The sequence below is a fragment of the Meles meles genome, chromosome 16 (genome assembly GCF_922984935.1).
Source record: "Meles meles chromosome 16, mMelMel3.1 paternal haplotype, whole genome shotgun sequence".
Taxonomy (NCBI): Eukaryota; Metazoa; Chordata; class Mammalia; order Carnivora; family Mustelidae; genus Meles; species Meles meles.
Window position 1 is genome coordinate 22,210,128 of NC_060081.1, and position 15,103 is coordinate 22,225,230.

General features: G+C 36.0%; 2 protein-coding genes across 4 annotated transcripts in view; one reads left to right on the forward strand and one right to left on the reverse strand.

The window, feature by feature from the left end:
* PIGF (phosphatidylinositol glycan anchor biosynthesis class F) overlaps window positions 1–14,263 on the forward strand; it is a 36,113-nt gene extending 21,850 nt beyond the window's left edge. For both annotated transcript variants that reach the window (XM_045980726.1, XM_045980727.1), the window contains exon 6: window positions 13,953–14,263. In XM_045980726.1, the coding sequence (XP_045836682.1) occupies window positions 13,953–14,066 (114 nt within the window). In that variant the 3' untranslated portion in view covers window positions 14,067–14,263. The remainder of the gene's footprint in view (window positions 1–13,952) is intronic.
* Window positions 6,999–15,103, reverse strand: part of RHOQ (ras homolog family member Q) — a 44,100-nt gene continuing 35,995 nt past the window's right edge. Inside the window, exon 5 of one of the 2 annotated variants that reach the window (XM_045980729.1) lies at window positions 6,999–8,258. In XM_045980729.1, coding sequence (XP_045836685.1) covers window positions 8,223–8,258 — 36 coding nt within the window. In that variant the 3' untranslated portion in view covers window positions 6,999–8,222. Of the gene's footprint in view, window positions 8,259–10,193; window positions 14,605–15,103 lie in introns of those variants that run through there. The other variant, XM_045980728.1, reaches the window with a different exon arrangement.

A 15,103-nucleotide genomic window follows, 5' to 3' on the forward strand; every position in this document is an offset into this window, starting at 1 on the left:
CGGGAAATTGAGGGGGTGATGAACCATGAGAGACTATGGACTCTGAAAAACAATCTGAGGGTTTTGAAGGGGCAGGGGGTGGGAAGGTGGGTGAGCCTGGTGGTGGGTATTATGAGGGCAAATATTGCATGGAGCACTGGATGTGGTGCATAAATAATGAATTCTGGTACACTGAAAAGAAATTTAAAAAACTAAAAAATTTTTTTTAAATTAAAAAAAAACTAAATATACTTTTTTTTTTCAACACAAAGAGCATGGTTTTCCTATAACAAAGATAGTATGTATTTATTTGGAAAATTTAAGCAACATCAATAATTATAAAGAAGAAAGTAAAAATTATCAAGTATCTAACCACCCAGAGTCAACCCTCATTTCATTTGCATTTTGGTGATAATTCGTGCAGTTCTTTCTCCGTATGTATAACTATAATATATATATATCATTTTAAACCACCCTGTCCATAGTCACTTCATTGCTAAATCAAAGAAAGACTTTTAAGACTTTACTGTTGGGACTTCTCTGAGCACTAACTCGCTGGAAACATTTTCCCTGCTTGAAATTCTTTTCTTGACTTTCTGCAACAGTTCTGTCCTTCTCCTTGTCTGGTTTCTCCTCAGTCTCCCTGTGAGCTTCTTTTGGACCATCTCTTCCTAACACAGCAGTATTCCCTTGATTTTCGACATCTTTGTTCTCACTCTCCCTGCACGACCTCCTCCGATGGCCATGATTGCAATTAAAATATGGCTATCAAAGCCCAAAGTTTTATTTCCTTCCCCCACCCCAGACTTAAAAATGCAGCAGGGTGTTCCTCTTGAGGCTCCATAATCACCTTGAATTTAACATGCTAATAAAATTCGGCTTTTTCTCTCTTCACCTGTAATGTAAGGAGCACTCTCATTCACACATTTGCTTGGGTCAGAAATCTACGAGTCATCCTTAATACTGCCTTCTCCTTAACAGCTCAGGTCGAACTGGTCACTGGTCCTTTTGATTTTAGTTTAGTGTTTTTTTTTGTTTTGTTTTGTTTTTTTCACATCTTTTGGATCTGTCTTCTCTCCATTTACATTTAATTATCTAACATGTACAAGTGTCTCTCATCTCGTTTATGTCTTCCCTGCAAACCACTCTTTACAGAATACACACCTGATCCTGTCATTTCTCCCGCTCAACAGCTTCCAGTGACTTCCTCACTGCTTGCCTTGAATAAAGGCGGGAGTCCTTTGGGTAATTCATAAGGTGTGATCTTTCTTCTACTAAGATGTGTCGTACGTGTTATTCAGCTCCCAGGTCTTCCATATACTATGTGATTTGAACAAGTTAACTGTAAAATGGAGGTAATAGCAGTTGTGAGGATTAAATGAGATCATTTGTAAGAAATGTTAGCTATTTTAAATTACAGTTGCCATTCTTATTTATAAGTCTTTGGAAAGTAGTCCTGTCATTTCCTTAAGATAAAGTCTTAAAGTAGAATTGCTGGATATGCATTTTGGTGTACTCTTTAATCCCCATCCCCATTTCCCCTATCCGCCCGACTCCTCCCCTGTGTAACCATCAGTTCACTATAATTAAGAGTCTGTTGCTTGGTTTGTCTTTTCTCTTTTTTTTCTCCTTTGTTTTGTTTCTTAAATTCCACATATGAGTGAAATCATATGGTATTTTTCTTTCTCTGACTTACTTCACTTACCATTCTGCTCTCTAGCTCTATCCATGTTGTTGCAGATGGCAAGCTTTCATTCTTTTTCTGATGGCTGAGTAATGTTCCATTGTATATACCACATCTTCTTTATCTGTTCGTCTGTTGATGGACACTTGAACTGCTTCCATAATTTGGCTATTGTAAATAATGCTGCTATAAATGCAGGGGTGCGTGTATCCCTTTGAATTAGGGCTTTTGTATTTTGGGGTAAATACCCAGTAGTGTGAGTCCCAGATCATAGGGTAATGCTATTTTTAATTTTGGGGCAAAGCTCCATACTGTTTGCCATTGGCTGCGCCAGTTTGCATTCCCACTCACACTGCATAAGGGTTCCTTTTTCACCACATCCTGACCTACCCCTGTTATTTCCTGTGTTGTTGATTTTAGCCATTGTCACAGGTGTGAAGTAATACCTCTTCGTAATTTTGGTTTGCATTTCCCTGATGATGATTGATGTATATATGTCATTTTTAATCTTTTCTTTTTTTCCGTCAGCAGTATGTTATGGAGTTCACTCCTTGTCAGTGAAAATTTACATATAAGTAATGTTCCATTATTTGAGTAGAATCATATATCAGTTTATTAATGAATATTTAGATTATTTATAGTTTCACATTTATTGATTTACTATTAATTATGGTGATTATCATATTTAAGCATAATCTTTGCATATTTGTCCAGTTTTCTCAAGTATAATTCCTAGATGATAGCTGGGTTAAATCTTTTTTTTTGGGGGGGGGTTAAATCTTTGATATGTATCTCACTTTCCAAAGGCTTTTAAGGCATTTGGATTATATGTCTTGCACTAAATGCCTACTTTTAAGTCCATTCTTTGTTCTGTTAGATGTCATGTCTCCTAGACAGACAGGTTGTTCTTTTACATTTGATAAGTCTGGTGCCGTTCCCTGTAATAGTCCTTTATTGTATATTATCGAAATCCCTGGAGGTTTGGGGTATCGCTAAAACCCTTCACAAGGTTTTCGTGCTGATAAAGGCATCTTTTATACTGGGAGATGCAGATCTGTTTGTACTCAAGTTACCGTCTTATGAAACTTAATTTCATTCAGTAGTGTCAGTGATTTCTAAATCGGAGCAGGATAATCAGAATCATTAGATAGTACATATAGAAAATTGTGTTTTAACCTGCATTAGATTCATTACTTACAGATATATGCAATTACGTCTAAATACAAAATATTGGTACATAAAGCACGATGGGCTGCAGCTTTAGTGAGTTGGTAAGGTAATGAATGATTAACGTGTCAGTTTGCATACAGATGGAATATTTTAGATTGTAAATGTTTGATATTTTACAATATATACAATACAATGGCGAAATCATAAGTTTATAAGACTGTGTAGAAGTAGAAACTGAATTATGGGGAGTAGATGTGCCCAAATCTGGGTTTGGGTTTGCATAGAAAATACATGTGTTAATGATTTACAATCCATTTATCTGTTGGATTGTTGAGGCTTTTAGCTACAGACTCAGACTTCTCTACTCCCGTGCTTGTTCACAAAAAGAGGTAAGCTGGATCCAAATTGATGGGTTCACTTTCTAAAATTAATGTGAAGTTCCCATTTGAATTACTTTTTTTTAAAAAAAGACTTTTTCTAGCTAGCTTATTTATGTAACAAGTGTTGGTCTTCCTTAAGAATGTTTGATTCGACTGGACTATTACTTGTTGTTTGTCGTTACCGTCAGGTTGTTTTCGGAGTGTTCTTAGTTAATGACCTATGTATTCGCTATAATCTTTTAAAAATTATGATACATGCTGTTGGTGGCATGATAGAACTAATGTAATCATCTTTTTTTTAAATTTTATTTATTTATTTGACAGAGAGAGAGAGAGAGATCACAAGTAGGCAGAGAGGCAGGCAGAGAGAGAGGGGAAGCAGACTCCCTGCTGAGCAGAGATCCCAATGTGGGGCTCGATCCCAGGATCCTGGGATCATGACCTGAGCTGAAGGCAGAGGCTTTAAACCACTGAGCCACGCAGGCGCCCCTGTAATCATCTTTATTCATATAATAATCACCTGCCCCTCTCTCTCTCAGCAGTTACTTGCTGATAAACTAGGGAAATGATGAGGCTTCTTTGTTTTCCTTCACTTTTTAATTTCAACAAGCAAGGTGTTTTGTTTTGCTCTGTTCTTCCTAAGTAACTACCTACAGTCAGTACTCAGTGTGGCTCATGATACTGACAGACTCTGCAGAGTAACAATAAACCTGAGAAAGGAATATGGTGTTACTTCAAAATGGAGATTTTTCTTTTTCTTTTTTTTTTTTTTTGGAGATTTTTCTAGAGCAAAATTTCATGAGAAAAGACTACTCTATGTACTTAGTATTATCTAAAATATAACATGTTTAAAGAAGAGTTCTCTGTTCCTTGTAGCCCAGTACAGATACGGTATGTTTGTGATAAAGCAAGCTCCTCTGGATTGTGATATGGTTTTATTTATATTCTTGTCGGAGAAACAGAAGTATCCAGTTAAGGATTTCTTCTTTAAAAACACACACACAAACAACCCCGCAAAAACTTCTACATGTATTAGTTCAGTTCCCTCTACTTTGAACTCAAATCTGACTCTGTATAACGTTCCAGAGGCCAAACATAAAATGATGTGAGTTCAGTATCTAGCAGTTTCAAGCTTAGGTATTTTTTTATATCATTTCATCACCAAATGATTGGAAGGCCCATTGAAAATAGGTAATCCCAGAGAGAAAAAAGTTTTTTCATTTACTAAAGGAGTTGTAAATAATTTTAATGACAAGTGACAAAAGATAGTAGGCATCTCTATAGTTAGAGGAAGCCATCCGTTTGTAGGAGGCAGCAGGAGGATTTGATTAAAGAGAATATGGTAGGGTGGCTACCAGTAACCTTATTGGTAATTTTTGTTTTGTCTTTTAAAAAAATATTTTCAAGGCATACTCTCTTCCGTGCCATAATTATTTGCCTTAAATATCAGCGAGAAAATAAACATTAAAAATGCCCATAACCCAGATAGCTTTCTTCACTCCCAGAAAATGCTGGGTTTTTTTAGTTACTGACAAAATAAACATTTGACTGTGGAAAACCTGCATACCTTATAATTATTTGCTGTAATTAATAGCTAATTAGTAAGTATTTAAGTTCTTACTGTGTACAAAGCATGTATTCAATGTAAGTATAACAGGTATTTTGAATTTATTTATTGGAATTTAATTATTTGATAATTTAGATTCGGATTTAATATGCTCTAAATTTTATAGAATGGTTATATGCTTTTCATCTGGAAAAATGTCTTATTCCCTTTATCAGAAATAGGCCAGTATTTGGTGCGCCGGATGGCTCAGTGGGTTAAGCCTCTGCCTTTGGCTCAGGTCATGGTTTCAAGGTCCTGGGATCAACCCCCCCATGGGGCTCTCTGCTCAGCGGGGAGCCTGCTTCCCTCTCTCTCTCTGCCTGCCTCTTTGCCTACTTGTGATCTCTCTCTCTGTCAAATAAATAAATCTTAAAAAAGAAAAAAAGACCAGTATTTTATGTTGATAAAAAAATTAATGGAAGTTTAAGAAATGTTTTTGATTATTCTGAGCAAAGGAAATTTGCCATGAAGTTTTTAAACCCACTTGTTTTATTACTTGGTAGACAGATAACATGATGATTAAGAGCTCTGGCATCAGATTACTAGGTTCAAATCCTGGCTCTGCCGCTTACTAGTGAGGATTAAATAATATAATCCTTCTAAAGCACTTAGTTCAGAACTTGACACACAGTTACCGCTTAATCCATGTTCTAGGCATTTGTGACCTGTAAAAGGAGTCATTTAATGACTTTTTAGCATTCCAAAAAAAAATGCAAATTCCATTATTTGGGTTCTCAAAGTGTTAAGAGAGTGCATTGATTGCCTCCTTGTGTTATTTATTCATTCTGCCCAAGTCCTTCAGTTGGTAGAGTGGATTGCTTAATATATCTTTTTGTTCTTTGGTATGTAGGGTATTTGGATTTGACATAATTTTCGATTCTGTCCAACATCTATCTCAGATGGCAATAAAAAGAAAATATAAAATGTGTAGATCGTTCACTAGGTTTGGGGCCTGGCACTGTCCACAGGTAACTTAATCCAAACAAGTGTAGTGCAAGGTGGGTTGTTGTTGGTTTTTTTTTTTCTTTTAGCTTTATTTTTTTTTCAGTGTACCAAGATTCATTGTTCATTCACTTTTTGACACATAAGAATGTCTTAAGTGTGGGGAGAGGATCCTCGTACACATCTTGCTCAGCATTACTGGGCTGATAAAAGGAAGCCTTAGCATCCAAACCTGATTCTTTTCCTTGCTGGGAACTCGGAAACATAACTGTTCTTCCTGTCCCTTTTCCTTTTCTTCCTTCCTTCCTTCTTTCCTTCTTTCCCTCTCTCCTTTCTTCCTTTCCTTTTCTTTCCTCCTTACTTTCCCCTTTCCTTTTCTCTTTCGTTTGTTCTCTCTCTCATAGTTTAGATCTCTTTGGAAAAGCTTGAGTAGTTACTGTATTGCATTTCTTCCCACACATAAGAATTTGATATAAATGCCATGACCACTGTGGTGTATGTATTTTAGATCATAAAATTTAATACATTTGTAGGAGAGAATTTGAAGTTACTATGCAAAAGCTTTTGTGCCTAGAAAACCCACAATTGCCTTTAAACTCTGGGCTTGAGTGCTGCTGTCTCTAAAATGTTATTGAACTAGATAATCACATCTCTTTTGAGTATACTTGTTTTCTATAAAGTTAAAAAGCAAAATTGATTTTAAGACTTTTTTAAAGCAATTTAAAATTGTTTAAAAATATTTGCACTTATTCCCATAACAGATAATTAAGGCATCGTTATATGTTAAAATCTTTGTTTTCTCTAGTTTTATCAGGTTACAAATTCACTATTTTATCAGGTCACAAATTTCACTATTTGTGAAAAATGTATATTTATTTTCCAAAGTCACAGATGCTATAGATAATTCTTCCATAAATTGAAGCTAGAGAGCATAAGGATTACCAGAAATATTGCTAGAACGAGGTATAAAACTAAGATCATGGATTTAATTGTTGAAGAGTGGCATGTCTTTAGGTTAATTGGTGTTTCTTTTGTCAATATATGTATTTTATCAATATACCGCTGTATATAGACAGACCAAAATAAGTATTAATTTATATGAATTTTATATGAATATGATTTATGTTTCAAGCATGGGGGGAAAAACCCTGTAATACTTGACAGAAAATGGTTTTATATTTAAAAGGGGTTCATTGTATGGTAACCATGCTGATAATGCTCTGCCAACCACGAAAGAATGGTGCTAGCCAGACTATCGTATTTGTACGATCTTGACCATGTATCGTCACTTTTCACAAAAACTTCCAGATTGGAGACCACACACCTCTCTGCAAATAGCTCTTCCTAAATCTGTGCTCTTGGTCATGGGAGAGTGTAGAGTGCACTTACCACCAGAGAAATGTGTCCAGATGAGTAAATTCATCTATAATGTACTCCCACACTAAACAATAGCATTTGCTTTAAGAAAATCTAGCAAAACACCTCACTTAACAACCAAATACAGAGTAAAATATAAATTATCATTTAAAGCCAGTATAAGTGTCAGCAGGCTTTGAAAGATGAATTTGATCTGTCCTGCAACACACATTTGTGATAAGCACAATAAACATTAAAAAGTAGCTTGTGAGAAGTTTAGAACTAGCTCCCTTTTATCTGAAAGAGCCAGTAATCCTAATGACTGTGAGTTGTTCTCACAACTCACAGTTTCCAGGTTTTCTGGTCTGCAACCAGATCAGTTTCCCTATGGTATCTGTGACATCGTATACCTTTACAAAAATTATAGCACTTATTTTTTAAGAATTTGTCATTTTAATATCCAAAATCAAATAATCTTAGTTTCAATTTCACTGCTTGGTTTACAGTAGGGGCTCAATAGTTTTGAATTAAAAATGACACAAATGTCTACCAAGTGGTTGGCTTAACCAAGTGGTTTGTTTTGTACTTACACTTCTTTAAATTTATGAAAAATGACAGCAAGGAGCAGGAATTGCCCTTCTATTCCTGAGGTGAGGCTACATATGATTAACATAATGCAGTGTGTTGTGTGGCTTTTGAGAGTTTTCTCATTAGCTTTATGCTCCCCAGACATTCCATGGGAAGGATGGCATGTATTAAAGAGGATTACCAGGACAAAGGAATAGTTCCTACAGAATGTATTCCTACAACATAACATTGCTCATGAATTATTTTATTTGTTCTAAACCGCCACTTCTAATTATCACCTATTAGTGGTCAGTTACATAAGAAATAGATCGGTAATCACGTAAGTTTAGTTTTTTCAAGGTAAAACATATACAGAATAATAACTGATGCATGGTACTTTACAGCTTTAATAACAAATAGCCCCACATTTTAAGTACAAGAGGGAGTATTATCCCTGTTTTGCAATTGGGAAACAGGCTCAGATGGGTCAGTGATCTGGTCGAGGCCACACAGCCAAGTAAGTGGCTGACCTGGTTCCTCAGCTCAGCTCCTTCTCAGTCCACTGATCGTGCTCCTGCCCAGAAAAGCAAAGCAAAGCTTTTAAGTGAAATAGGAGGTATTTTTAAAAGGAGCCCAATGTTTTTATACATTTGTTTTAAAACTTTCATCGAATATCTGAAAGTAGCATCAGAAGAAATCGTCGTCTAATTTGAAATACCTGATCATTTAAGAATCCTGCAATAGCTCGTAAATTGCCGTACTCAGTGACATACTAACCAGCTGTTCCATGGTCATGTCAGGAACCTTGTGGGTATCATTTCAGTGACAGTACAAAATTAAAGACCTACCTGCATTTAATACATATTAAAGGAACCAAATACTGTGCAGACTATAAAACAGATTTAAGACTTTTACTCTCAAATCATGTAACAAATAAATTACTGAATACATTACTGAAATTGATCCTTAAAATTCTGAACCAAAATGTAGAGGGTCATTGTATTACTTTGATTAACCAGAACAGTTAATAAAAATACTTCTTAGGGTTGAATGATGAAGAATACAGGGATTCTTAACCAGGAGTCTATAGATGGGGTCTTTGAGCCCGTAAATGGTATCATATATACATACAAAATCTATGGATCGTGTTTGACAAGAAGGAAACATGAGTTCTGTCAGATGTAGTTTTTATTTTTAGTTTTGGGGAGGGGTGGGGCAGAGGGAGAGGGAGACAAGAGATTCTTTAGCAGGCGGGCTCAATCTCATGACACTGAGATCATGACCTTAGCCAAAATCAAGAATTGGACGCTTAAATGACTGAGGCACCCATGCACCCCTAGATGTAGCTTTTTTTTTTAACTTTTTTTTTTAATTTTTTTTAAATTTATTTGACAGACAGAGATCACAAGCAGGCAGAGAGAGAGGAGGAAGCAGGCTCCCCGCTGAGCAGAGAGCCCGATGCAGGGCGATGCAGGGCTCGATCCCAGGACCCTGAGATCATGACCTGAGCCGAAGGCAGAGGCTTTAACCCACTGAGCCACCCAGGTGCCCCTAGATGTAGCTTTTTTAACTACAATTTAAAATTTGGGGAGGAATTTTTTAATAGCAGATTTAGAGATGGTGTATTTGGGGGATGATGGTATTCTAGTTATAAGACAACTTATTTGTATCTATTAGGAATATGGACTAAAAGATTATTGTTAATAGCTCAGTACTATGTACTATTAATAGCTCATGTACTATGTGCCAGATACTGTTACAGGTATGGTTCTAAGAGCTGCGTAATAATAGCGTATTATCTCATTTAATCATTACAGCAATCCTGTGAGGTGGGTTTTATGATGATCCTCATTTCACAGATGAGAAACCAAGGTACAGGGAAATTAGGTGACTTGTGCAGGGTCACGTATTTAATAAATGGCAGAGCCGAGACTCAAATCTAGTCTAATACAAAAATTAGTATTCTTCAATCATTATTCTGTACTACTTAGAACATGTTTTGAGAAGTCCCAACAGTATATAGATATATCAGTAGTGCCTGATCAGAAGAGAGCAGTGTCGTCTTCAGGTAGAAATAAGCTTATATAATTTTGAAATGTCTTTAAACCAGCCATAACATGGATTTGTTTAACAGAGAAAACATACAAAGTTAAATCTATATATTATTAAGAAATTGATTTTTGGCTTATTACAGTGAAATTGTTTTTCTTGTGAGGGAAACACAACTTATTACTGGTACCAGGTTCCCAGACCCTATCATATTAGGCCTTTCTTAATGCTGAGTATTTGAAGAGAACACTGATCTTTTTTGGTTTAAGTGATGAAAAAACAATGTTAAGGAGTCATTTGGTTTAGAGAAAGGATAATAGTAGTAAGTAGCAAGACACTTTGTTCATGTGATGTAGCTATTCATTTTTTTAAATAGGTTTTTTAACAGTAATTGTAATAATTTTACCCACTTGTGTGATAAATTATCTTTTGTCATACAACAGGATATTTTTTTAGTCCATTTAGTCGTTAAAATTTTTTAATTTATAAAAAACTGGATAAAAAGAAGAGTCATTTTGGTAGCAAACACTTGTGAATGACTTCCTTTACATGAACGTCTTTTGAGTTTTCTATTTTCCTTAAACAAAAGAAGATAATTATATATAGCCATCTCAGATGAGCATAATTTGGAGAAATGACTGTAGCATTGCAGTTGGATTGTCTGTTCAGTAGATGATACCACAGTTGTTTTGGTTTTAAGCCTATTTGTGGCATGAAGAATGTTAAACAGAAACATCTCTATGTGTAAGACAAGTACCTAGTTTTAAATGGAAAACCCCAACATCTCAGTATGAAAATGCAAGATGAAGCTAGGGATGGTTTGCTAAGTCAATGTGAGGTCTCTTGCCCTTGTATAGTTTCAAATTTTTTTGAAGCAGTTGTAAGAAAGTTAGTAGGAAATTCAATCATGAGAATCTTAAAGGAAAGGTGATTCAGTGGGCAGCCTCCCCCAACTCCCTTCAGCTGCTCCTTTTGCCATTCCCTATCCTGGGAATAAAAAATGAGACAGGTTGCTCTTACATGAAGAAATACTCCTTTAAAAAAGTGTGTCACAGTTAAGGGCTCCTTATTTCCAGGGAAGTCAAGCAGGAAAGCCTGACTCATCACTAGCAAGTAGCCTTTAAAGCCAGTCCAACATGTTAACTTGTCGATGGCATGGATTTCTTAAGAATTGAATAAATAGCAAGTGTTCTAAGCCTTAACCCCTTATTAGACACAACTTTTAAACTAATATCTCATCTTGGCATTCCACTGGAGGCGCAATATGGCAGCTATTTGGAGAGAGAGAGAGAGAGAGAGAGAGAGTGTGTGTGTGTGTGTGTGTGTGTGTGTGGAAATGAAGAGCCATACTGAAATTACAAAGCAATTCAAGTAGAATTTAGTGACTCAAATTGGAATTTGGCTTAGGATTCATGATGGATTATTATTGTCTCTACACTTTGACACTTTTTAACAAAGTGCAGGTGCTCACCCTTGGCTGGTGATTAGACTTACAGCATGAGAAAGAGAGGAATGAGTGGTATCCCAAACATTTACATAGGGTGTTAAATAAAAACTACTAAGATAAGAAGTTCAGTGCTTTACATAGATAGTAAACTATGCATATTATTTTATTTATAACCCCATGTGTTAAGATGGGACACTGTTAAAGTAACAATCACTTAAAAAACAACAACCAACAAACCAGTATTTAATTTGGTACTTAAGAGTAATAACTAAAAATCAAATGGAAGCAACACCTAATGTAACTAATTCACAATAAAACCATTAATTCAGGCTCTACTTATTGGAAATAAGATCATTCAACATGGCCTAACCTAAAATGTATCTGTAGAGACAGAACAAGGGTACAAAGTAGCAAAGTATTAGAAATGAGATTTCAGGGATCCCCTAAAATTACTTTTTAAGAACTTCAGAACTGATTATATGCAGAAAATATAACTACATTTCTTTTAAGTTCATTCATACATGACCTTATTTGAAGCAATGTATTTGCATTGACTAGCAAAACTCATGTCAGTAAGATATTTTTGAAGTATTTTATTTCCCAGCTACTTGACTACTTTGAACGAGTTGTTCCAGTGATTAGTCTCAATTTCTACTGAAACTGAAATCTTTAATGAAGACGTGCTTCTGAAAATAAGGCAATATTTCTACAATCTGCTCATGAATAGAAAACAAATCTTTGGTTTTTAGTTAGGGTGGCAGGAAGGACTGAGTGCAAAAAGAAATACTAAGGAATCAAAGCAATGAAGAGGCTCTTAATAAGCAATGGGAAACTCCAAACCCCATCAAGGTCAATAGAGTACCTAAGGCACCTCAGGTTCAGATGATACAATCATCTTTGCTTAGAGTTCTAATAGTCTATATACAGGGTTTTTACCATCTTAAGAATGTGCAGCTGAAAAGGTAATATCCAACAATGAATATTGTGAATAAGAAAGAAGAGAATCATAAGAGTTGATAAATGGGAGAGATGTTGGAGGTCCTCTTGTTCTACCTCCCATGTTTATTATAGATGAAACTGAGGCCCAGGCAGGAAACAGAGTGACACCAGAGTTTGTTCCCAGATTCCTAGTCCATTTCTCATAGGGCAGATCAAGTTCTAGACTTTAACTTTAATTGGCTAGTAAACCAAGTATGAAAAGTTTCAGAAGAAGAAAAAAAATCCCCATCAAATCCCCAAAGGCAAGGTGGAAATGTATAATACTTTACTGTCTTAATTCCTTTATACCATGTGTTGGACAACACAGTTAATATACTGATTTATGCAATTCCTTTCAGTTGTATCTAAAAATAGTTAATAATTAATCGACCCAAATTAAATGAGAAAGTTACATAAAGATTCTGTTTGAGCACACATAAGGCCATGGTACTTAATATGAACTATCACTTTGGGAGAAGGAAGACGTCCACTGGATGTCAGAGAGAAAGATCCTGACTAGTTACCCAGGAGACTCTTCACTCTTCAATGGGGAAGATGATGCTTATATTTTTTAAAATCTCTACAAAGCTCACATACAAGACAGTACATCCTAGATTTGTGACTGATATGAGCATTTAAGGCTGTCATTTTCAAGTATAAAAGTTTAGTGTTCCATTACCCAATCTGTGCAATAGACACAGCTATTAGCTCAAGTCATGGAAATTAACAGAAGCTCACCAAAGACATAAATCATAGCTTAGTCAACAGCAAGTTTAAATGGAGGAAAGGCTGGAGAAAAATGTATGGGTTAGATTATGCTCTGAACTGCATTAATTTTTTCACACTGAAATTTTGTCTAACACTATTGTCTGTTGCATGGCATTTGGAACAAGGCAGACCCATAGCAGACCAAACGAGGAGGCATAATTGGGTTATAGAACTAGTAATTAAGATGGTTCTCCTCTAACACAATTCTGTAGCCTGATTCCCCAGAGAAAGATTAGAAAAGGCTCCAGTATACCAAACAAGCCTCATAGATGAACATAATTTTTTTTTTTTTTTTAAAGCAGGGCCTTTCACCTAGGGACTAGCATGCACTGCTTGTGGATGAAAGAAATCAACATTATTTATTTCTGGCTTGCTGGATCTAATATTGCAAAACGTAGTATGGCCGAGAAAATGGGTATTTAAAAGCCAGTATTGCATTAACTGACACTTTTAGGTGTGTACGTTAAGTTGTAGTCCTAGAACCTCTGCTATGGTTCCAATACCTGTGTCTGAAAGGTAACATCAGTATTGTTACGGAAGCAGTTGCTTTGTTATAAATTTCACATAACATGCTCAAATTCTAGGTCTCTTTTCTTTAGCACTATTTAAAGTCTCTTGTGGTTTGGTCAGCATACACACATCTCATGTCATCTGATTACTAAGCCAAGGTGGAAATTGAAAGACAAAATTGCCAACTACTTCAGACAGCTATATCAAGTCCAGGATTATGACAAAGTCTGACCCAGAATTTTAATTTGTAATTTTAGGATGTATCTCATGCAGTTTGGGGAGCATCAAACTAAGTCTACAGTCGCCAGAAGCCTTGTTACAGTCAAATGTACGTTAACTAGAATGTGTACATTTTTAGTGTTCATGATAAATGCAGTTATGACCTTATTACACTTTTGGCATTCTTTAAGAAAGCACATTAAGCTTTAATATAGAAATATTTAGGTTACACTTAACTTGTGCTCAAGTTATAATAAAACAGTTATTCTTTTTTGATCTCATACATTCTCTCCTCAGGTATGGCCCATCTCCTGTACGCTTGGAGCGACCTTTGGCTACGTGGCTGGCCTTGTGATTTCACCACTCTGGATATACTGGAATAGAAAGCAACTTACATACAAGAACAATTAATTGGAGCAAAGGGAGAAGATATTTCTTTGTGCAGATTCCATAAAGACTGTGCAGAAATGTTTATGGTCTAAGCCAGGCAGTTCCATTTACAGCACTGTTTTTTTATGTAGTTACAACATGGTGTGATTGTAGCTTTTTAAACTATGAAACCCCTGAGAGATTGTACCTTCTAGTTGAAATAAAGTATTTATAATAGATTGTGGCTTCAGATGCTGTTTGCTGCTTCTTGGACCTTTAAGAAACATTCTTAAGGTTGTTTTTTTTTTTTTTTCTTTCAAGTTTTAAACTGCTTCATTATTTATAAGAGGTCTGGGTATAGTTGTAGCATTTCATATGCTTTTTAAGAGAAATGGACAGTTTCCTTGGCCACTGAAGATGGTTCTCACGTAATCAAACAACAGTTTATACATCTTGATCCTATTCTTTTTTTTACTGTGTGTTTCTTTGGAGTTAAAATGGCTATGATAGCCTCATCAAAAACAGTCTTCAATCCCTTCTGGGTTAAAGCCGAACATTCCACATAGCAGCATGCTCCTATCTGGGAGAAAAAGAAATCACAAACATATAAAATCTTTTTTACACAGTTGGTATGACACAACACACCATTATAAGGAAAATGAGAAAATAAAAGGTCTGCAGAAGGAATGAAATTGTCATCCATATTCATACAGACCCAGAGACAGCCGACTAAAAGGTAAGTGTATATTCCACACTTACTCTATGAAAATTGATGTCATTCATCACGTATTTACTGGTTACCTACCATATGCCAAGCACTGTTTTAGGTGCTGGAGATAATGTCAGAGAACTGAACAAAAGACCAAAGTGCTTGCTGTGTGATGTTTACACATGCTTAAATTCTCCTGGGGGAGGGGCCCACCAAGGGAACCGAGGGCAGATGGTACGGTGTACTTGAGAGCACCATCGCGGGGGAGATGGGGCGTGCACAGGACACAGGTGGGAAGCTTCCCAACAAAGTGGTGTGAGCAGTGAGGGCCACGTCCAGGTGGACGGAGCCACCACTGGGAAGATGGTGA